General features: G+C 39.1%; 1 protein-coding gene across 4 annotated transcripts in view; it reads right to left on the bottom strand.

The window, feature by feature from the left end:
* Window positions 1-889: 889 nt before the first annotated feature.
* Window positions 890-24,137, bottom strand: part of TBC1D30 (TBC1 domain family member 30) — a 40,472-nt gene continuing 17,224 nt past the window's right edge. For 2 of the 4 annotated variants that reach the window (XM_081956994.1, XM_081956996.1), the window contains 11 exons: window positions 22,051-22,112; window positions 21,206-21,271; window positions 19,190-19,315; window positions 17,209-17,394; window positions 16,832-17,000; window positions 16,217-16,385; window positions 14,784-14,889; window positions 7,555-7,661; window positions 7,321-7,460; window positions 6,254-6,460; window positions 890-4,635 (listed from right to left, as the gene is read on the bottom strand). In XM_081956994.1, coding sequence (XP_081813120.1) covers window positions 3,905-4,635; window positions 6,254-6,460; window positions 7,321-7,460; window positions 7,555-7,661; window positions 14,784-14,889; window positions 16,217-16,385; window positions 16,832-17,000; window positions 17,209-17,394; window positions 19,190-19,315; window positions 21,206-21,271; window positions 22,051-22,112 — 2,069 coding nt within the window. In that variant the 3' untranslated portion in view covers window positions 890-3,904. Of the gene's footprint in view, window positions 4,636-5,992; window positions 6,050-6,253; window positions 6,461-7,320; window positions 7,461-7,554; window positions 7,662-14,783; window positions 14,890-16,216; window positions 16,386-16,831; window positions 17,001-17,208; window positions 17,395-19,189; window positions 19,316-21,205; window positions 21,272-22,050; window positions 22,113-24,137 lie in introns of all 4 variants that reach the window. The other 2 variants (XM_081956993.1, XM_081956995.1) reach the window with 2 other exon arrangements.

The following is a 24,137-nucleotide window of genomic DNA, read 5'->3' on the forward strand; positions in this document are numbered from 1 at the left end:
AGACTTTACATCTGGTTGACAATTTTGGTGGCCTTCATTGAAAAAAGACATTGAATCCTACATAGCCAGTTGTCCCCGTTTGTGCTGCCGCAAAGCACCCACCGGGAAAACCCCAGGGCCTTCTCCAAGGTGTCGCCCACCCTGAGGCGCCATGGAAGGAGATATCGATAGACTTCATTGTCGAATTGCCAGAGAGTCTAGGAAATACTGTGATTTGGGTAATTACTGACCTATTTTCCAAACAAGTTCGTTTTGTACCCTGTACCAAAACCAAAATAAGTCTAGCTAAGTTGTTTATTTCACATGTATACCGGTTACATGGAGTACCTGAACGCATTATTTCAGATGGGGGGTCCAGTTCAGCTCCCTCTTCTGGAAGGAGTTTCTGAAGCTAATTGGCTCTGCCCAGGGGCTAAGCTCTGCCCACCATCCTCAGACTAACGGGGCTTGTGAGCGAACTAATTCTGTTTTGGAACAGTACCTCTGGTGTTTCATCAATTATCAACAAGATAACTGGGCTGAACTGTTACCACATGCTGAGGTGGCATACAACAACTCTGTGCACAGCAGTACCGGCTTGACCCCTTTTAGAGTTGTGTTTGGCCAGGACTTTGTACCAATTCCTGAGTTGCCTCGAGAAAAACTGCAAGTTTTGTCCCTCTCCGAGTGACCAGCTTCGCCAAATTTGGCCCATGATCTGCAAGGCGTTGGAGGCTGCTCACCGGGCGCACAAGAAACAGGTTGACAAAAAGAGGGTGAAGCAAAGGGAGTACAAAGTAAGAGATTGAGTGTTTTTGTCCACCAAGTTTCTACAAACCACATTTTACATTTTTGTCCACAACTCCTCTATAAAATAAGTGGAGCTTAGAAACTGGCTAGTGGAGGTACCCAGTCAGGATGAACCTGAATCAGTCCAACACCTCAACTACCATTTCTTACTCATTCCATTTCATGTATGGAACTGAACACAATAATAAAAGAATTACAAACTTCAAGTTGTTTCATACATCCTTTTTCTCGTTCTGCATACACACACAAGTTGAAATAGAATTTTTAAACTGATTTTTTTTAAAGGAGGGGGAGACCTACAGTTCTGAACACAAAGAAACATGCCAAGACAACACTAAACATCAGGGTAGTTTAAGAATGCACGGGGGCTTGGGAAATAGAAACCACTGATTGTTTTAAGACACTAGGCCCAATGCCCAGTAGCAGTTCCTCCATAGTTCAAGATGAAGACCACCACATAGATAACTTGGGTGTTTAAAACAACTCTTTGTCCATGCCCACAATATTTCCCAATATGGATTACTGTAATGCAATTTTTCTCAACCTTAACAAGTTTAAGATGGGTGGACTTCAATTCCCAGGATTCCCTTTAGTTCTTGGAGTTGAAGTTCATCCCTCTTACACTTACCAAGGTTGAGGAACACTGCTGTAAAGTATTTGTCCAAAACCTTCTAACTATGACAATATTAAATCAGTATAAACATTCTTGACAGAAATGCTTGTCTCAAGTACTAGAAATGGTTTTAAGCTTTTAGGTTTTCTATTGTAATTATGAACAGGAAGTGGAATAAGATTCTTATAAAATGTTTAACTTAGAAAATGTATACATTTTGAAAAAGGAAGTAAAGCAATTAAGGATTTAAAATGAAATCAGGAATCAAAATTAAGATTAGGTCCATGTACTTCTTGTACCAAGTATTATACTGGTTTCATGTTATGTAGAGACTAGCTCCTTATATGTGACGTATTAATTATTAGAATTATAATTCAAGATCCAAAGAACCTGAACTTGACACTTTTCCCAGAGCCTTCAAGTCAGGATGAGTTGAGTCCCCAGTTGATGAAATATTTCAGTTCTGATTGCCACTATTTAGCATGTACGAATGAAATATGCTATTTTTGTATTGACTTACAATCCATTTAAGAGCAGGTTTCTGCCATATCCCGGAAACCTCATGTTACATTTCAAAAACTCTTTGCCAAGGAGACCAGAGGGCTGTTCTAGATCCAGAACTAGATAAAGAGGTATTTAGATCCCAGTAATTCTCTTTTTTATTAGTTTTTTTGTATTAGACTGGGTATGTTTATCTTAACTCTTAGAATATAAAACTAAAACCTAGAGACCTATCAGCCTGTCCTCAGTACCAGGAAAGATTCTGGAAAAAATAATCAAGCAACAAATTTGCGAACACCTAGAAGCAAACAAAGTAATAGTCAAAAGCCAACATGAGTTTGTCAAAAACAGATCATGCCAGACTAATCTTATTGCATTCTTTGATAATGTGACAAAATTAGTGGACCAGAGGAATGCCGTTGATATAGTTTACTTGGACTTCAGTAAGGCTTTTGATAAGGTAGACCATAACCTACTACTAGATAAAGTAGAATAATTAACAATAAGTTGTTAAGTGAATATGGCTTCCCCATTGACTTTGCTTATCAGAAGATTGTAAAAGGTGATCCTATGACGTTGGGAAACAGCAACACTCATAAATATGAACCAGTTGCCAAGAATCTGATTTTTGATCACATGACCACAGGGATGGTCATAAGTCACATTTTTCAGGGCCATTGTAACTTTGAATGGTCACTAAACAAGCTGTTGTATGTTGAGGACTACCTGTATTTAGAACAGCACAGAAAACTTTTCTGTGATTCTACACACTCCTGATCAATTAGCACTAAAAATAAAAAGTTTTGTTTTAAAAACGCCAAGGGAAAAAATCCCACATTTTATAATACTTGCCAGACTAAAGAGTTTTAACAATCTTTATATCACGAGTTGAGAACTTGTAGTCCAGAAACATCTAAAAAGTTCCTTTTCCTGCTACTTCAAAGCAACATACGGTAGCTAATGAGACTGTTGGAACCGCATTTCATTAAAAAGACACAGGTTCCTCATTCTGTTTTATACTGCAAAATGCACACTAGATTCAAACTCTTCATGCTTCTGAATCAATCATTTCAGTACAAGTGTGGACAGAATTAGCAATGTATGGAGAAAACTGCTTAAACCCCTTAGCTGCCAAAAGTACTTTAAAAAGTACACAGACACAAACATGACTTTGCCTAACTGGCAAGCTGACACATTAGGGAAAGCATTACACTGAATCTGACTTAAGGAAGGTTGGTTGGTTGTCAGGTATCCTTTATTCACTTATCTGGGAATAAGCTCCCTCAGTGTAAATTTGAGTAATCTAGGATTAGGCCAAGAATATTTCCTGTAACAGCAAACGCTGCTGAAAACTGTAATGATAAAAAGAACCAGAAGTAAGAATGTCTTCCCTCACTCATTGTGATTTATTAAAAATAATTAGCCACCCAGGATAAGTAAAAAATAAAATGTATTAACATCTCTCTTAGCCTGATAAAATTATGTAAAAAAAATGAGCAGTGGAAGAAAACTGAAAATGCAGGTGCTTAAATATGTTAAGTTTTAGAATACAGATGACAAGCACTTTTCTTCTAAGTTGCTAAGGATGTCTTGATAATATTTTTTGGATGTGAATAAAGTTAAAAATTGCCCTTCAAGTATTTGAGAATTCTTGACCAAACAGTTTAGAATTAAACTTTCTAAAGTTCTTTCCTATGGCTATTATCTATAAAGTGCCAAACATTTCTCATGCTGCAAGACAATTTTTAATGTGAAAAAGAATTATGCCACTATGTAGTTCTACATTTTAAAAAACCCAATTATTTTTGTATAATGTATACATAAGTGGTTTATCTTCATTATTTCCAATGAAAGAGTTAAATTAATTAGAAATCCCTTTGGAAGCATAAAGCATACTAAGTATTGTCGTTGTACTTAAATACAAATTGGTTATATTGGAAATAAAACCTACAATAATGGTAAGTAACAATTATACTAATGAAGTACCAGTTGTTTTACATATCATCGTTTTTTAGACCCACTGTTACCACTTGTAGGCTTATTAAAGCTCCTACTCATTTGTGGAAAGTGTACAGTTGGGGTTCTTTCATTTGGGCCATACAATCCTAGATTTCTGGCTGCAGCTGATTTTCTGAGTGGCTTGACACTAGGAAAAGGACAAAAGACTTGTGGCTTAAGAGTGCAGGATTTTGCCACTATTCCACTGTCATTGGCTAAACTTGGCAACTCAGAACTGTGTGTTTCATTGTCAGTACCATCTCTACTATTCTGTGTAAGTTCCAAGGTTTCCAACTTCTGCTGGACCTCTGATACATAGACACTGGAATCATTATCTTCATAAGTTGGTTCAGGAGATTGTCCATCTGTTGAAATGTTCCCATCACCTTCTATAGTTTTAGATTTATTTGCAGTTTCTTCTTTTGTATTAATACTGCTAGCATTCCCATGTTCACTCTGCTCCTCTATTAGTCCTATTGTATCTCCGTAGCCCAGGTGGCCTTTGGCTCGCGCTAGGTTCTTTCGATGTACCCTCATGTGAGTGCGCCATGGAGAGTTTAGCTTTGCTTTAATATCTTCATGCGGACCTGGTAACATCTTTCCCCCAGTGTGGCTTGGAACATTGTTTTTGGCAGACTTGCTGGTTTGTTTGATCTTCTTCCCTAGCAGAAGATGGTTGATTACTGGAGAATGATTCACCTGAGAAGGCATAAGACTGGTAACCGGACCTTTATCTGAAATTTTAAAAAATGTATTTAAAAGTATACTGTTGAAAGAGACATGGCAAATAGAAAGACCATTTTCTGATTGTGTTGTAGACACAAAAGTAAAGACTTGTAAGATTTGAAGAAGAGGAATGTTCATTTCACTTATATTCTACATTATTTTTAAAACCAAACCTGAGTCATCTATCTTGCCCAACATTTAAACACTGCATTATGATTGGCTGCAATTTTATTCACTGGGGAAAAAATGGCTGCAAAAAATAGAAAATACTATTTTCAGAGTAGAAAATACTGAAACTAATTTTAATTAACGTTTCTAAAAATGAAAGGAAAGGTGTTGTATATAGGAAGCAGCCTTGGAACTATTTGTCTCTCTCTCTCCCTCTCTCCCATTTGCAATAACTGGGAGTGACTCCTTCTCCTCCCAAAAAATTCCATTCTCTTATGCACTGCTACTGCTGTCACCTATACGAAACTAAAGCCACCTAAAAATACATTTTTCCTAGCAATGATGATCAGATGTTAATGTGAAATCTAATATAAATGCTGCAATAATTAATCTATGAAATAAGGTAGGTTTTTTTAAGTCAATGAATAAACACCACAATAATAATTTAAGTAATTATGTTTCCATTACCACTTAGGTTAACTAAATCATGTCAATAGGATGCTAGATATCTTTAACTTACATTTATAAAGCACATAGTCAAAAAGCCATGTCATACCTCATCTTATGGAATGAAGGCTGATTAATTGAATATGGTATTCTCCAAGCACATCAAAATGTCAAAAATAATCGATGTAACTAAACTATGTAATTGGAAAAGATTAGTAAAAGGAAGATTTGGCAATCTTGGAAAATGAAATTTTTGTTTTGGTTTGACAATGTAATTGTATTGCATTTCTCAAACTTTAAAAAAGATACTGCCCTGTGACATTCAGATCAACTGTCCTGAACATCCTTCCTTACGGACAGAGAAGAGTGCAAGATACAGCATGCAAACACTTCCATTATTGCACCAGTGCAGGAGGTTATCGCAGGAGGGTAAGTGAAAATGCAAGGCCTCCATTGTTAATCCCACAGACAATATTACCATTAACTATTTCAATTTATTCTAACTGAAGCAGCGTATATAAGCCTGTGAAAAAAACACGTTTACCTATATATAAACTTACAGGATTTAGATCAAAAGTCTTTATTCACTAAATCAATTTATTCTTGTAACGCTTCAGTAGTTCAGGCTGCTGCTTAGTATCTAGTTAGGTTTTTAGAAATTTGTATTCCAAATCCAAGGATGCCAGAAGTGTTAGTGAAATCAATACTAAAGACCCCTGGAACCCAAATAGCACAGATATCTTTAAATACCATTATTCAGCTGGTCCCTGGGATCTAAAACTATCCCAAGGTCATCATCTTCAGACCCTAACAAAAGAAAAACAAAGATTATAAACTCTTTTATAAGTAGCTTTTCACCATCAGATGAGATTATTTCAGTCACGCTGACAGATCTCATTTTTTCCTCTTCTCCTTCTTCTTACACACTGTAAACTAAACTGAATACAGCTGTGATTTGCTTCTTAATACAAATGCAACTTGAACTAATAATTTCTTCCAATTATTAATTACCTGCTGTGATATACACATGATGAACCTGCTGTTGCTGCTTCTTTTTTATCCGAGAATACTGTCTTTTCAATGCATTGATATCAGTTGTCATACGTTCCATCATCATACTGTTAAAAGCTGCATGATATTCATTTCGGCAAGCATTTATTGCACCAGGACTTAGTTCTGCAATGTTACTCGAGCCTAAACTGTGCTCTTGATTATGGTCTGGGAAAAACATTAGAAATATATCAGCCAGCTCACAATGAAATAGTTGAAGCTACCCCTGATATTTCCTCTTAACTGAATTAGAAAACGTAAAAGTCCTACATACAGAAACGATCTAGAATCAAAACCTATAAATACCTTGAAAAAGTACTGCTTTATTAGTGATAAATACTTGGCTGAGGGTTACAGGTTATTTTAGAATGTAGCATACAGTCAGCCATGGAAAGATACTGATAAAAACCCAATTCCTTAATGAACTCATAAGATCCAATCATCATATCATATGACTGTAGGTGGGGACTTCTCAACCGAAGATCTGTTTTTCTATTTAAAATATTATTTTCAGTGTCTGTAAACTGTGATGGTCAGGCTGGCCTTATAATGTCACCTGCAGGGCTGGGGTTTGTATTTTTGTAGTCTTTGGAGAAAGACACCTCTTGCAATACCTTTCAATGGATTTGCAAACAAAAGCTTTATTACAGCCAAAAGCAATATGCTGTTTACGCAATATCAATAGAAATGAAGGCACAGTTAGAGACCTTGCTTCAGTTTTTCGATGTTTTCCTGGCAAGTTCCAATAGAGCAATGACAAAGGATCTAGGAGATGCAAAAAGTAAGGTTCAGGGGCCACATTTTGATTTCTATACTGTCTAAGCCTTGCCATGGATGCTAGACACATCACATCATTGTCTTAAAGACCACGCAACTGCAGTGACTTTTTATTTGGATATTTGATGATCAACTTAGATCCAACTGGGAATAAGAATTGAGGAAATGAAATTAGTCTCAGCAACAAAGCCTCATATAGCAGCTGACCCCCCCCCCCTAAAATTATTGAAATTTCAGAAATTAATATTTACCTTTGAAATGCTTTTGATACTTCTGTAATTCTGGAGCCAACAATCCACTAAATGGTCCAAGACATCCAATAACATTTGCTATGGAGTCCTCATCATCTATTTCATTTTCTTCATCGCTGTCTTTTATTTTTCCCAGTCGGCTAAAAACCGAGGGCACACAGAATAATAATTTGAGCGAACCCTTAAGGTCTATCTTTCTTTACTTACATGACAAAAAGTCAGAAAATGCCTTACCTTGCAGTTGATTTTACCGTAGCAGGAAATGGTGTAATGTTGTATGTATATTTCTCCCTTAATTCAGATAGCTGAGGGAAGGGGAACTGGGCCATAGAATAAACCATCTATGAAAAAAGAGAGGAAAGAAACTGAAGAAAAGAATGCCTTTAGGACACTTTTTATGCAAATACAAATACAAGGAAATCCCCATAATATTTGCAAAATTAGGCAATACCTTTTCCACATTTACAAAAGCAAATATGAAAAGCTTGATTTTTACTCATGCAACAAAAATTGTCTGTAGGAACTACAAAGAATAATCCACCATAAACCAGTCAACTCCTGAAATAACCAATGGAGATAATAGAAATGTTAGGCTGAAAATAATGAAAAGCTGTGCATGTATTTCTTATATTCCAAAGGAATTTGTTTGCACAGCAAACCATGCATATGTATCTAACAACTACTTATTTTATACCTTAAATGCATTGGAGTCTGAACTATATGATTTCAATTTTAAAGAAACAGTCTGTATCAACTGCAACAGATATATTCGTAGAAATATGTCTGTTACTTATATAAAGAAATTCTTTCTTTTATGGATTTCTCAATATCTCAACACTTCATTAAGTGACTTTGGACTAATATTTGTGCAAATGGTTTCGGCTTGTTCGGTGAAATTACTACAGTGCATTATATCACAACAAGAATACTAACTGTCGTGTCAAGTTGGTTTCTCATTTTTTCAGTACTTCTACAGTTGGTCATCCAATAAATAATCAAAATTATCAAGATTTTATTAACACTGATATATGACAGTAATAGTAAAAAAAACTTGAAAACTTGAAAATGCTTGTAATACATACTTAGGACTGAAAAAACATTGATAAGGCAGTTTTGGATATTATAAGACTAGTTAATAAAGTCTCCACAGGGTACAGGGGGCAGACTATCCTCCAGATTTACAGTATTATTTTCAAAAATTCATTTTTGTTCTTTATTTTGGTCAGGTAATTCTTCATGCACAATCTTTCACATTGATGTGAAAAATAATGGGAATTGTTAGATATTCACTCTAACTACCATTGTTTCCACCAAGGTCCTCTGTTCCGGCGGGAACAGAGATTCAATCCTATTGGTTGAGAGGTCTGACAGCTCCCTATAAAAGGGCTGCTGTCAGACCAAGCAGTTGCTGGATTGCACATAGTTACTTGTTAAATAAAGAGCTGTTGTTGCCATAAGCCTGTGTCTGCCTTCTCAATACCCAACCTAACACTGGCGATGATGATGGGATTGGAAGGCAAATAGGCGAAAAAGAAGAACAGCGAATCCAGAAAGTAGATCCAGCCCGAAGCTCTCGGCACGGCATCGAACGACCATTTTGAGCGGCAAACTCGAATTGCCCTCTATACGAAAAATGGCCATGCATGCCCCGCCAACTCCGTATGACCCGGTGGCCGAACACTGGGAATCGTATATGTTACGATTCAAATGCTTCCTCGAGGGAAACGACCTCATGGGCATCCCTGAAAGCCGAAAGAAGAACCTTTTTCTGGGGTACTGCGGCCGAGAGGTTTTTGAAACAGCGAAGAACCTGTCGGAGCCAACCCCACTCTAAGCGGTTCCCTGGGCAGCAATACAACAGACTTTGAAAACCCACTATGCGCCCAAACCATCGAGGCACGTTCGCCGCCACGAATTCAATATTAGGAACCAGAGAGAGGGTGAATCAATCAATGAATACATGGCGGCGTTTCGTAAGGCAGCTGCCTATTGCGAGTTCCGTGACCTGGATGACTTAATATTGGACCACATAATCTGCGGTGTGTGGGACATTAATCTGCAGAGAAGATTGCTTGCCAGATCAAATCTGTCTCTGCAGATCGCACTCAATGAGGCCAGAGAGTCCGAATCAGCAGACAAGTCAACGGAGACCTTGCAGCGCCAAAAAACATGCCACAAGCTGCGCAGAAACAATCACACGTCCACCACGAGGCCGTAGAGCCCGAGAGCTCTGACAGTGAAGAAGATGACAGCTACCGCATGCGCGGTAGCCACACGAAGCCGGTGCAAAAATTTAACTTGCATTTGCCGCCTTGCACAAGCTGTGGAGGAGACCATGCCCACTCTACTTGCTGTTTCTGAGACGTAACCTGTCAGCGTTGTGAACGAAAGGGGCACATTGCCAAAGTGTGCCGGAGCGAATTCCCTGCCACTACATGTCAGCCTAAACCTACTCCAAGCTGCCAACAGAGACCCAGCCCAGGGGCCTGGCAGAAATCACAAGGGCGCCCAAAGAGAGAAACCAAGGTTACCTATCACACTGCGATAGGACAAGTGCGCACCAGGCAACCAAAAAAGCTGAAGATCACTGTCCTCATAGAGGACACTCCCTCTGAGCTGGAGATAGACACTGGATCATCATTAACAATCATGTCATGGTCGACCCTGAAGCAAGCCATTCCGAGCTTGAAAAAACAGCACCTTCGTACCCCTGACATCAGCCTGCGAGACTACCAGGGGAACCAAGTCCCCATTGTAGGCCAGGGCACCTTCCAGGTGAGATTCAAGGAATTCTATGCAAAACTTCTCATTACCGAGGCCAGCGAAAACCTGCAGAGCCTCCTGGGGCTTGATTGGTTCCAAGCCCTGGGGTTGGAAGTGACCGGAATCAATTCCATGAAGGAAGATGGCGCCGAGGCCATCTTTAAGGAGTTCTAGGACGTCTTCGGTAAGTATGTGGGGATGCCAATCTCCTTTAGCTTGGACCCCAACATAGCGCCAAATAGGCTCAAACCCAGGAGAGTACTTTTCGCTCTCCGCCCTAAAATTGACAGGGAAATTGACAAGCTCGTGAGCCAGGGAATCCTAGAACCAGTCGACCATGCTCGCTGGGAGACCCATATTGTGACCCTGGTCAAGCCTGACGGGTCAGTCCACATCTGCGCAGACTATAAATGTACAATTAACAACGCGCTACAACAAAGCGCATACCCTGTACCCATTGTACAGCACCTACTACATTCGCTAGGCCCAGGAATTTTTTTTGCGAAATTAGACATGGCGCAGGCATACCAACAGTTGCCTGCAGATGGCACTACAGCGGAGGCTCAAACCATTGTGATGCACAGGGGTACATTCAAATGCCACTGCCTGCAATTTGGAGTTAGTATCACCCCTGGACTGTTCCAAAGCATCATGGAACGGCTTTTGCAGGGGATACCAGGAGTTGTCCCCTATTTCAATGACATCTTGGTATCGGCTGCAAACGAGGCACAACTTAAAATGAGTTCAAATGGTTTTGGCCAGGATTAGGAAAAAGGCCTCCGGCTCAAAAAAGAAAAATGCAAAATTAATGTACCAAGGGTTGAATTCCTTGAGTACATGATCGATGGCTCTGGGATTCACCCGACATCACAAAAAATAAAAGCAATCCAGGAAGCCCCCACACCCCGCACTCAAACCGAGCTGCAGGCGTTCCTCGGGCTCCTTAATTTCTACAGCGTCTTTCTTAAACAGAAAGCCACCATTGCTGAACCACTTCACCGTCTCCTGGCCAAGAATGCAAAGTGGTCCTGGGGCAGAGGCTACCCCATTTGCCGCAGTCAAACGACTACTGACAGCTGACTCCCTTCTAGTCCAGTACAGCCAGACCCTGCCATTGGTGTTAACCTGTGACGCATCTCTATTTGGCATCGGCGCTGTCCTCAGCCACTGCATGCCCAACGGCACAGAAGCTCCTATTGCTTTTTACTTGAGAACCTTGTCTTCTGCGGAAAGAAACTACAGCCAGATAGACCGCGAGGCTCTGGCTGCAGTAGCGGGAGTCAAGAGGTTCCACGAGTACCTGTACGGCCAGAATTTCAAGCTTGTGACCGACCACAAGCCATTGCTGGGGCTACTGGCTGGGGACCGATGTCGTTATCACCTCGCATGACCAGGTGGACTGTTTTCCTGGCTGCCTACTCCTACAAACTAATTCACCGCCCCGGTTCCATGTTGGGACATGCCAATGCATTGAGCCGCTGTTCCCTTCCAGAACTTCTTGCTGACCCCACTCCCGAGAGACCGGTCCTGCTCATTGACTGCCTGGACACTGGACTTATCTTGTCCAATGACATTGCCCATCATTCTGCAAAGGACTCTACCATCAAACAAATTTTGAACTGGGTGTGGAGGGGGTGGCCCAAGGGGCCTGTTGGGGCTGAGTTTAAATTGTATTTTACCAAACGCGATGAGTTGTCGGTAATTAATGGCTGTCTACTGTGGGGGGACCGAGTGGTTGTTCCAAACAAACTGCGCAGGGCAGTATTGGAGGCTTTACATGTGAGGCATCCTGGCATTGTCAGGATGAAGTCTTTGGCTAGGAGATAGAAGAATGGGTGGCTACCTGCACACTGTGCCAGGAGTCCAGACCAGCTCCCCCAGAGGCACCCGCTAAGGAGTGGGAGCATCCTCAAGTACCCTGGTCTAGGGTGCACATTGACTTTGCTAGCCCAGTTCATGGCCAAACTTTCCTCGTAGTTGTGGACGCTTACTCGAAGTGGTTAGAGGTAGTCCTGATGACCTCCACTATGGAAGAAGCAGTCATCAAGGTACTACGGAGATTTTTCTCCATGCACGGCCTGCCTGACGTCTTGGTCTCAGACAACGGGCCCCAATTCACGGCCACACAATTCAAGACCTACTTAGCTAGTCAGGGAATCAGGCATGCCCTGGTCGTGCCATTCCATCCAGCTTCCAATGGTCAGGCGGAGAGAATGGTGCGATCTGCAAAAGAGGCCCTCGCTAGGATGGGCCCGGGGGATTGGCAAACACAGGTTGATCACTATTTGTTAATCCAACACATCACGCCAAGTGCCACTACTGGGAGAAGCCCCTCTCAACTTCTCATGGGTCGCCGGCTAAGGTCCCACTTAGACCGGCTACACCCAAACTATTCTGCCACATCGCCCCCCTGACTCCACAAGCAAGATTCAAAACTTTTAGCGTAGGGGACTCGGTATACGCCCACAACTATGTCAGGGGAACTCTGTGGATCCCTGCCATGGTGATAGGCATCACCGGGCCTCGCTCTTATCTGTTAGAGCTCGAGGATGGTAGAAACTGGAGGAGGCATATTGACCAAATCTGTGGCCGCCTCTCCAACTCCATACTTAGAACACCAGATGCAACTCCTGAACAAATCAGCCAAAGCCCTACCCAAAAGGAGCAAAAGCTCACTCTTTCTACAGCCAGCTCAAGCCCGAGGGTACCGGGGGACTTATCTGAATTTGTTGCAGGCTCACAGCGAGCTCCAAATGAGCAAATCCCAGAAGCTCCAGCTGCAGCCTGGGAAAAGTTGCAGGAGGTTCCACAAAGCGGAGCTGGAGAGCAGACAGGTCCGTCCGACCTGCCCAAAGAACCGGTTCCAAATGAACTGCGCAAGTCTGGTAGGACTAAATAAAAACCCGCCTACCTGCGTGATTACATGACCAATAGAAACATCCCAATTAAGAGGGAAGGGGTGTTAGATATTCACTCTAACTACCATGGTTTCCACCAAGATCGTAACAGAGGTTCAATCCTATTGGCTGAGAGGTCTGACAGCTCCCTATAAAAGGGCTGCTGTCAGACCAAGCAGTTGCTGGATTGTACATACTGTTACTTGTTAAATAAAGAGCTGTTGTTGCCATAAGCTTGTGTCTGCCTTCTCAATACCCAATCTAACAGGAATTGAATTGTCTTTATAAAATAAATTTATACATACTGCTTGATTTTAGATATTTTTATTAGAATATACTGATTCCTTATTCTCAAATATTGTTCTAAATATAAGCCTCTGCAAACTGAAATTAAGGACTAACAGATGTTGCAATTTTAAGAAATGAACAAAAGGCATACAGCAAATAATGCCAGATGAAATTTTGAAAACGTTTTTGGGAGGAAATTCTTGATTACATTACATTTTTAAATAAATTTGATTAAAAACCTGTGGCTTAATATGCAAATCTGCTAGACCTCAAACAGTGTATCGTGCATGAAAAATGAGAAAAATCCCACATTGTACTGCTAGTGGCGGGCAAGCAATTCAGCAGCACAAAATCAACAAATGTGTAAACAACCTCTCCCCATGCACTGCAAGTCTAAATTCTGCCCCACATTAGTGTTATCATCTCTTCATTATTATTCTACCACTTTCTTTCCTGAGCAGGAGGAGTCTGAGGGACTCTAGAAATTATTTAATTCAATAGCAACCTTTTTCTTACGGTCTGTTCCATAAATGAAACAATGACCATATCATTTCATTAGTGTTGTTGATCTCCAGACAGTGAGTGGGTTTTTTAATCACACACACACACACACACACACACACACACACGCACACACGCACATGCGCACACACAGAGAGTTTTCGTTTCTAGCCATAACATATTATTCTTCTGAAATGAAATACATAATTTTCACTTCCTCAGCAATATCTTCAAAATAATAAAGACAGCTGTTGAGAGAAGAGGATAAGGAGTCACTACCTTATCGGTATTAGATTAATTTTGTTCTGACAAATATTAGGGGGCTAAGAAATCTGGACTGCAAACAATCCAGATTTGTCTATTCATTGTATTTTTTGAAGTCTTGACTGGTAGCCATAAAAGACTGTATATTGTAATTTTGCACATCAGTCAAAACCACTAAAATGGAGACCATAACTGATTGGAGAGAAGTTTAAGCTGACATTTGTCACGTATTTCTCATTATAGCAGTGATTCTCAGCCCTAGTTATTTTTACTATTTGTTCTTAGGATTCCTTAGCCAAAAAAATTGCTATACAAACTAACATCTAAAACATTATTGAGAATAGAGTTACATGGACAACCATTTTATATTTTAAAAAATATATTGTATTTTTCATAAGATTTTTTGCTTTAATATACTTGCCAAAGTTTGATAGAAAGCAAACATTACCCTAATGAATCCTGTTATTAATAATAGAACAATATGCTATTAAGAGAGAGTGATTAAGAATTTTACTAGAGCTTTAACAGTTACATATATAGAAAGTTGGATTTCATGTCAATCGTTAGCCCAATTTTCTCACTGACTGATATGACGGTAGTTCCACTGGGATTGAAGCAATCTTTCTCAGCTTTACTTAGAAAAGTCAGTGATTGAGTCTTTGACTCTGTGACTTAATTAACTTTTAATATTTTTAACAGGATGTATTATGTTGGTTTAAGTCCAATCTAATTTTATATTTCCTTACTAACCTGCATGAGCTCATTGCTATCAATGAGTTTATCTTCCAGCATCTCCTGCGTTAATTTTCCCATGGTGCCATAGAAGTCATCTGCAGTTTCACAAGAATTGACCTGCCTGCATCGCAACAAAAATATTTCTGTCACTATACATATTGTAATCCTATATTGTACATTGTTTGCTTTATTAAGCTGTTTTTCTTGCTTTTTAGGACTACATTTAATGCTGACCTGTATGTATAAATTGGACTACCTGTGTTTCCCCAAAACTAAGATTGGTCTTATATTTTGTTTTGGGCCCAAAAATAAGCACTAGGACTTATTTTTAGGTGGGGTCTTATTTTTTTCCATACACGAGACCTATTTCTTCTGCTTACTTGTGGCAGGGCAGGCGACTGCGCAGCATGCCAGTACCACCGTGGCATGGGAGTGGAGCTGCCCCATTTGCCCTACAACGGCTTACCTCAGGGTTCCCACAGCCAGACCATTCATGCTGTGACACTTGTTTTGCCTCATGGCAGTGGCTCCAGACATGTCTAGCAGGAGCCTGCATGACTGCCAGCCCACTTTTGCTTGCTCGCAGCTGCAACTGAGCAAAAGGCCAAGCGACCCGTGTGTGCTACAGCCACAAGCTAAGGCTGATCTATGTGCCTACACCGGCTTACCTCAGGGTTCCCATAGTCAGGCCATCCATACCTCGACACATGACTCACCTTGTGGCCACACCACCAGCATACCACTCGGCCTCCTGCTCTGTTGAGTCTGCAAGCAAGCAGAAGAAGTGGGCCGGCAGCTATTTGGGGTCCTGCTGCACATGGTTGCTGGTACTACTGCTGCCGCGATGCAGGTGTCGGGGGCACGGATGGCCTGGCTGTGGAGGCCCTGAGGTAAGCCAGCGCAGGGCATGTGGGGCAGCTCCACCACCCCTTGCCTCATGGCAGAATGGGCGGGTGGCTGCACAGGCTCTTAAGTAGAGCTTGTTTTGAGGCTACGGCTGATATTAGACACAGGCATAAAAACATGCTAGGTCTTATTTTAGGGATAGATCTTATTTTCAGGGAAACAGAGTATGTACTCAATTTTGATTTTGGTAAAAGAGGTGGCATATAAAAACAAATCATCACCATCATTTTAATGTAGACCCCACAATCTCTCATGTACCTAGTAAAGCATCACTGAACAGAATAATTCAAGTTCAGGCAAAGGTTTTAGATTCCAACCCAACAACTGCCTTTTCCATGAGCAAGTGAACATAACCTCATTGAAAGAGGGAAATTGTATTGGTATGGTGAAACAGAGAAATTCAAAACAAAACAAAATCTTATGCTACAAGGTGGAAATGAAGGTGCATAACAATAATTTTCAGTACTTAAATAACATTTCAAAGAGCTTTTCTACAAAATTTATCAAGCTTATTTTTAGACATAAAGTGAAAATATACTTACTCTTCTAGTTTTGCCCAAATAGCCAATGCTACTCTCAGTATAATTTCTGACCCCTCAAAGAATACAGAATCCCAAATTTTTAAAACTGTATGGTTAGGAAGGCATGTAGCAAACAGGGTCAGGAACCACTGCATAGTGAAGACATTTGTAAGTGGGGGTTCATACCCACCTGAAACAGAAAAAGAACAGGAAAATAAACACCAGCTGTCTCTTCTGCATAACCTAACACAAAAATGGATCGAGTACAGAACTGTAGTATGATACCAAGCTACCGTATTTTTCGAAGTATAAGACGTCTATCACCTCATTTATAACTGTTTTTGACACATTGTTAGACCTGACCGAGAAGTAAAAGTGTCTACAATCTACTATTTCTAACTTATATACACACGCATCAAATCAAGGTTTTTAGCTAAGATTTCCGATATGGTCAATCTGGGTTCATATTAAATTCCTATTTAATGATATCATCTTAAACACCTTCGAATTTTAAATAGCACTTATGGTTTCAACCCAGAATTTTACATTTTTATTTTAAATTAGAAGTAATGAACTTTATTTCTAAGAGATAAAGAAGCAAAGAAAGAAAGAAATATTTGCATGGCCATTGCATACCTCCACTTTCCTTGTTGGCAGTTCTTTGGAGAGTATCTAAATGCTGGGACAACTCAGGAAGTTTCATTCTCAGAAGATCTCGGAACACTGCCATGTCAACAGACAGTGCTTTCAGATTATTAACAAAATAACTATCAGGCAGCACTTTATCAATTAAGTAAATCATTATCTGAAAATCAAGCAGAAAAACAGGATAAAGATAAAAGATAAATCTTTATCATCCAAGCAGCAGTCTATTTGTATAAACATAAGCTATGAATTGAATCGTAACTGAGTCTTCCTTTAGTCTTTAGAGGGCCTTGTTCCTATATTATGGTATTTTTTAATAACCAACAGAATACAATATGAATAAAAATGTGGTCAACAGATATACTTACTTTTAATGCATCTCCCTCATTGCCTTCTACTACTTCCAGGATGAGAGCAGCAAGGATATTAAAACCTTGACAATATCCCACAGATTTATTCCACCTGGCATACGCCAATAAAACTCGTTTCAATACCACTCTGTCTTGTTCTGCCTCTTGGCCACAATAAGAACTGCATCCAGTTCGATGAAGATCCTAAGTGGGAATGGAAGAAAAATAATGAAATATTTCACATTTCTTTAAATACAAGTATAAATTATGCCTCTGTATTTTTACTTTCTGAAATCAACTGATCGTATATTGTGCTCTGGAATCTAAGAGTTTGAAAACATCCATCAAACAGCATTAGAATGTTTGAGCAGCAAATAATCAGCATTTCAATAAGTAATTACACCCAATCAATATGCATTGACAATAATGTAGAAACTGTCACATAAAACATTATTTTTGTTGAGCAACTCTTCAATTCTATAGAAAGTAGAATATACATAGAATTTAAGAAATGTATAACTAGATTTTATACCTTTTTTCCAAGCATTCAACTAGCTATACTAGCCCAAATTAGAATTTTTCAGAATATGAAGGGAAAATTAATTTGTCCTTGGGCTACTTGTCTGTAAATAATGCACTGAATTTACTATTTTCCTCAACTAATCATCTAGAATATATCAAGGAAGGAAGACAACACTCGGAAACTCAGAAATGTAGCACAGAAATGTAAGTTTTTAAGAAGACATTTTAATGATGAGAACACAGATATGGCATTTTTCCTTTATTTAGCTCTGTATTTTTCGGAGTATGAGATGCTCTGAAGTATAAGATGCACCTAGCTTTTGGGGAGGAAACAAGGAGGAAAATCTGCCTCTGCCTCCCAGCAATTTTTTCTCTTTGCAGCAAACAGCGAACAATACAGACGATATACACTGTTTGTGGTGTTACATTTCATGTTGTACAGATGCTGTTAAAATTGATGTGGTTTTCTGGAAGTATAGTTATTCTCTACTATTTAAAAGAAGATACAATAGCACTGGGCCTCTTCAGATCAAGCATTTATTTTAAAAAGCTTCTTCATTTTGTTGTCTAGAACAATAATAAAGCAGTCTCTAAAAAATAAGTCTAATAATTTGAACATTCTATAGGCACTTATAGTTATTTACTTACCTCCTTGCAGCAAACAGCCTGATTAGCATAAGAATTTTTTTTGCCTCTGCCTCCCAGCAATTTGCCTCCTGATGCAAACAGCAAGTTTCATTTTCAATTTCAGCATGGACCTCCCGATCATCAGCTGTTTCAGGCTGTAGGGATTGCCATAGCCTATTGCTGCCTCCGCAAGCTCCATTTTCTCCATTTGCTGCAAGGAGGTAAATTGCTGAGACGCAGAGGCCATAGGGTTGGGGCCGGTGGGTGGATGGGGCTACATTCAGTATATAAGACGCACCCAAATTTTCACCCTCTTTTAGGGGGGGAAAAGGTGCGTCTTATACGCTGAAAAATACAATACTTTTTAAATCTGGGCATTAACAGAATTTAATTTTTGTTATTTTGGAAGCTCTCTTAATACATTTCATAAGAATTGAATCTATTCTTGAAGTGATAATCTATTGTTGTTCTGTTTATTGCTTTATTTGTTTTGCAATTCTGAAGGCAAATCTGATGATTATTTGTTTGATATGGAGATTATCCTACAAAACCAGTATAAAATGAAAAAATAAATGTGCCATTAGCAGTACAAAAATAAAGGAAGCTGGAAAACTGTAATCAAACTGAGACAATAGTGAGAAATTATAATTTATTAATTGATTACTATAAAATATAATAAGAACACTTGGCACATAAGCATTATTGTGCTATGAATGTAAAGACTTTAATAAGCAAATTAATAATTTATTAATTGATTACTATAAAATATAATAAGAACACTTGGCACATAAGCATTATTGTGCTATGAATGTAAAGACTTTAATAAGCAAATTAATAAGCGTTTAAATACCTTCACAATCTGTATTCCCATGGAATCATCATCAGGATTACTGCGGTCATTGAAAGTAAAACGCATAGTTTTATCCCAATCAATCGCTATAGTCTTTAAATAGTGATCTGCCAAAGTGAGCCAAACCTTAAAAAATATACCACAAACAATCTTAGCTTTGCTTGAAATGGGTTGCATTTTACAACTATTCAAAAATATTCTGCATATTTAATATGTTGCCATCAATTATATATAGCAAAGAAGCATAAATGTGTTCACTTGCTTATTCTAAAATTAAGGAAGAGGCAGAACGTTCCATGGAATGAGACCAGGAATTCTGAAAATATACAGCATGGAAACTTAGCATCTTTCCCACTTTACACTTTGTGTTTTCTGTGCAAGGTACTGAAGGGGTAGGAACCTAAATTAGATGGTCACATTATAGATGAATCATGTCCCTTTGCTGTACCTACCCAGCTTTAGCCTTTTTATATTGACAATGAGCTAAACTGAGCTGGAGTTATTGGAACAATGATTAGAAAAAGTAGGCATGACTTTCTTTGGAAGCTGGCTAGCCTAACCACCTGACTATGATCTGGGACTTCCCTCATAGTAATAACATTTCTACCAGCAAAACCTAGGTATATGGATGGAAATTATTTGTTTACATTATTCCAAGCAAGCTGACTAGGAAACTTTTATACATGTCCCAGACAGAAATATGTAGTCCTACAACTTTTTAAGTGATTCTGTTTTCTAAATCTACTTCTTTATTCTGCTTATTTTACAATAAAGTTTACAATCATAGCAAATTAAAAACCATATGCTAAATTAAAGTAGAGTTATATAGTTCATAGCTATGAAATGCCTATATATAGGGAAATGTGTACATTTATGGTGAAATATATCAGCCATATAACAGTATGATTACCTTAGAAAGGATTCAAACAAAATTTCTTAGAAGTATGTTCTAGGTGACCCAGTGCGTTCAAAATGCAGTATTTCAGAAGAAAGCAGTAAACATGAATTTAATTCGTGGATAAATATCTTTGCCTACTCGTTGAAACTATAATCACAACTCTAGCAGACTGAACCGTCTAATTTTGGCATATAATTACAAATATTTCTTGAAAAGACTGATCCAAAAGAAACTGAGCCCCTATGGTATCTCCAGTGATACCATCTTAACCTCAGAGTTAGATCAATGTTAAGTCAAAGGATAGATAAAGAAAATCAAACAAAAATTGCTGCTTTCTCATGTAATATAATAACGACGTTTTAGTGCCTAAACCAGACTCATGTTTATATCATATCACACTTCCCAAATTCAGAAGAGCATTATCTTTCATTTGATTAAATGTTTTCCCCACAGCTGCCCTGGAATGGAAATACAGGAAAACCCCATATGAAACCCTATACTGCTCTGCAATATGTGTGCCATAGAAAACACAGCCCATGTTGGTCTTGCTAGTTCTAATGGGACATTCACCACCAATTGACCACCTCTCTTTTATTTAAATTTCTGGGACACTCTATTAGCTTTTACCTGTACTGTCTATTAAATAATAAAGATAAATTTATTTCTCTAAAATAGCAAAATTTTGCTACATTATGTGTAAGCTTTGCTGCCCACAAATGGTTGCTAATAATTCCTGTTCTTAAAGGATAGTTTTATGTTGTTCATTCTATTGACTGTATTTTTATTGATCAATGACAAAAATAAAATTCTGTCTGTCTATTAGCAGGTGTTTATTTCAGTATTTGTACATTTCTTAATTTAATTTGACTTTCTTAATTACTTTTCTATTGCTACAACATAAGGAAAACACCTTTTCTTATCTATTTGTTATTCCTAATTTCAGTATTTTTCTAAGAAGGATCTTGCTTAATTAGAAACTTTTACTGGTGCCTAGCCTATAAGCATTAAATACATGGAAGTTTTCATTGCTGGAATAAGCAGTAACTATTTATCTTCAGTCCAGAGCGTCACATAATGTTGATCACTATGCATTCTATGAAGGATGGGAGGCTACTTACCTTTCTTCTCCACTCCTTTGGAATTCCTGTGGACAGCCTAGCCACTGCTTTGAGAGCATCATGCCACTAAAAGCAACCACCCCAACAGTGTGAAATTATTCCAATTTGAAACAGAATTCAACATACAGTGCAGGTTATCCTCGATTTATAACCATTCATTTAGTGACCATTTGAAGTTATAACAACACTGGAAAAAATGACTACAACTGGTACTCCCACTTATCCATCCCTACAGTTATGTGATCAAAATTTGGGCCCTTGGCAATTGGCCTGTATTTATGACAGCTGCAATGTCGCAGGATCACGTGATAACTATTTGCGATATTCCCAGTCAGCTTCCCACAAGGAAAGTAAATGAAAAAAGGCAGATTTGCTTAGCAACCAGGGAAAAACTCATTGTAAAATTGGGTGTGCTTCACTTAACTGCCTTGCTTAACAGTGGAAATTTTGGTCACAATTGTGGTTGTAAGTTGAGGACTACGTGTATTTCAATGTTATAGAAGCAATATGTTCCATTAAACTATTTGCCCACAAAATATTTAAATACAATTGCAAAACAGACAAGAAAAAGGTGCTACATATTAATTCATTTACACAAGAACTGCAAAAATATACAATTGATTTTAATACTTTGAGCTTCTTTCTATTGAAAATAATAATTCCCACTAAGGAATAAAATAAAATAAAATGGAACAAATGGAATAAATAGTTCAGCTCTTTCAAATAATAAAATAAATCCAGCTTTAATTAATTAATGCAGTTTTTAAATTATTATTTGTCCACATGCTTGGAAAAATAAGGGGTTTTTGTAAGACTATTTATCCCGATGAATAAATATCAGTTACCTGTTGAAAACCATTCTGACCTAATGATGGCTCAAGTGTGAACTTCAACTTTGTGTCCACTCCTATGCAACACAAATAGAAAACAATTACTAATATCTTCATTTATGGATCAAAACTGCATCACATTAGATAGCATACTATAAACTTGATATGCAAAATTAATGCATGGATGAAATAACCTAAAATATAAATATTACTATACAAAATAATGCAATTTTTCCCAGTAAGTGATATTATTATTAATATGACAACTAACATTAAGTAAATAATATTCTAAACTAAAAATAAATATGGAGAAAAATTATTTAAATTATAGAATATGATAATCTGTTTCTGCATAAACTGCATAAACACAATATATTACACATGAAGTAAAATAATGTCATATGGTGACATTCCATTGTTGAAGCCTGGAGGATGATTGGTTGGAACAATTTATCCAAGTGAAATCTCCCCTTGCTAGACTTCCAAGACTTGTCATCTGATGGGAGACTGATGATTAGACCCTTACCTCTTTTCACAGACCACTGGCAGCAGCCTGTGCATTGCCTGTATGTAGTTCTGATAAGTAGTGATGCTCTCTCCAAGATATTAACCCATCTGGGTCACATTCACACTCTGACCACATCACTGAAGCAAGTCTCTTAGAGAAGCCCAAGGGATGAGATGTATATGGCTCACCAGCTGATCCTTTCAATCTCTGAGAAGTATCATTGAGTTGATTCTAGAAGAGACGCTATATGGCTTTATGTGGCTCCTGCACTATCTGAGATACAATGGGATTTATCTATCATCTTTCAAATGTCTCACTGTCTTTCATGGCTCATCTGTCTTCATGCATGTGGCTCAAACAAATGCTAGCTCTGAGGACATGTTCACTCATAGCACACAAGCACATACAAGCACATATAGCACTGATGTGATTACAACAGACACTCACAGCTTAGTGATGGTGAACCTATGGCATGTGTGCCACAAGTGGCACGCAGAGTCCTCTCTGTGGGCAGGCGAACCGTCGCCCAGCTCAGCTCAACTGTGCATGCACCTCTTGTTGGTCAGCTGATTTTTGGGTCTCTGCTGCATAGAGCACATGTGGAAGGTGCGTGCACATGCATGGGGGGTGGGGGGAGTGCAGGGGTGCCCCCCCGCAGCCCACTTTTGCTCCCAGGAGGCTGCAGGGAGGCCTACTAGGCCCAAAATAGGGCACTGGGGGAGGTCACACGCACATGCACAGAGCTTGAGGGGTTGCACACGCATGCATGGGGGGGTCACGTGCATGTTGCATTATCGGTGATGGCGTGCTTTCGGCACGTGACGACAAAAAGGTTAGCCATCACTGGCTTAGATAAATGAAAAATACTATTCTTTTCCACTTGTCATACCACAGAAGCTAAACTGTTGTTTATGATAACAATTACTGTGAGAAACTGGACTTTTGCTACTGTCTATGGCATTCAAATAAAATAAGTGGATCATTGAAGTTAATGTTAAAAATGTCTATTTTTATATATGCATGAACATTGTGCTTAAGTTTGCACATAATTGTTGTAAATGCAAAAAATACTAATACATTCAGGTTTGATTGATTTTCCCTTTTAACTTGTACATGAACCCTGAATCTCCTGATTTCTGTTCAACGTTGAGATTAATGATATATGAAAATCATACGTGTTTCCCTGAAATTATGACATGTCCTGATAATAAGACCATGCCATATTTTTCCTGTGGGCAAAAATATACGCCCTCCCCAATAATAAGCCCCCTGGACAACCCCCCCCCTCCAACCAGACAGAGCGCCACTCACCAACCTAGCGATATCCTGAAGGCGCAAAGCTGCAGGAGCCGGGGGAAGGGGGTCAAAGGCACTCACATTGCTTGACGCCTTTGGGATACCGCTAGGTTGGTGGGTGGCGCTGTGCCCAGCTAGAGCGGGGGGTTGCCAGGCAGCTGCTCTCTGGAGCAGCCGCCTGGCAACACCCCTTTCCAGCCGGGCAGAGCACCACTCACCGACCCAGTAATATCCCAAAGGTGCTAAGCTGTGTGGCGCTCTGCCCGGCTGGAAAGAGAGATTGCACGAGCACTTGTTC

Source organism: Natrix helvetica (genome assembly GCF_964273705.1).
Source record: "Natrix helvetica genome assembly, chromosome: 6".
In the NCBI taxonomy this organism is placed as follows: domain Eukaryota; kingdom Metazoa; phylum Chordata; class Lepidosauria; order Squamata; family Natricidae; genus Natrix; species Natrix helvetica.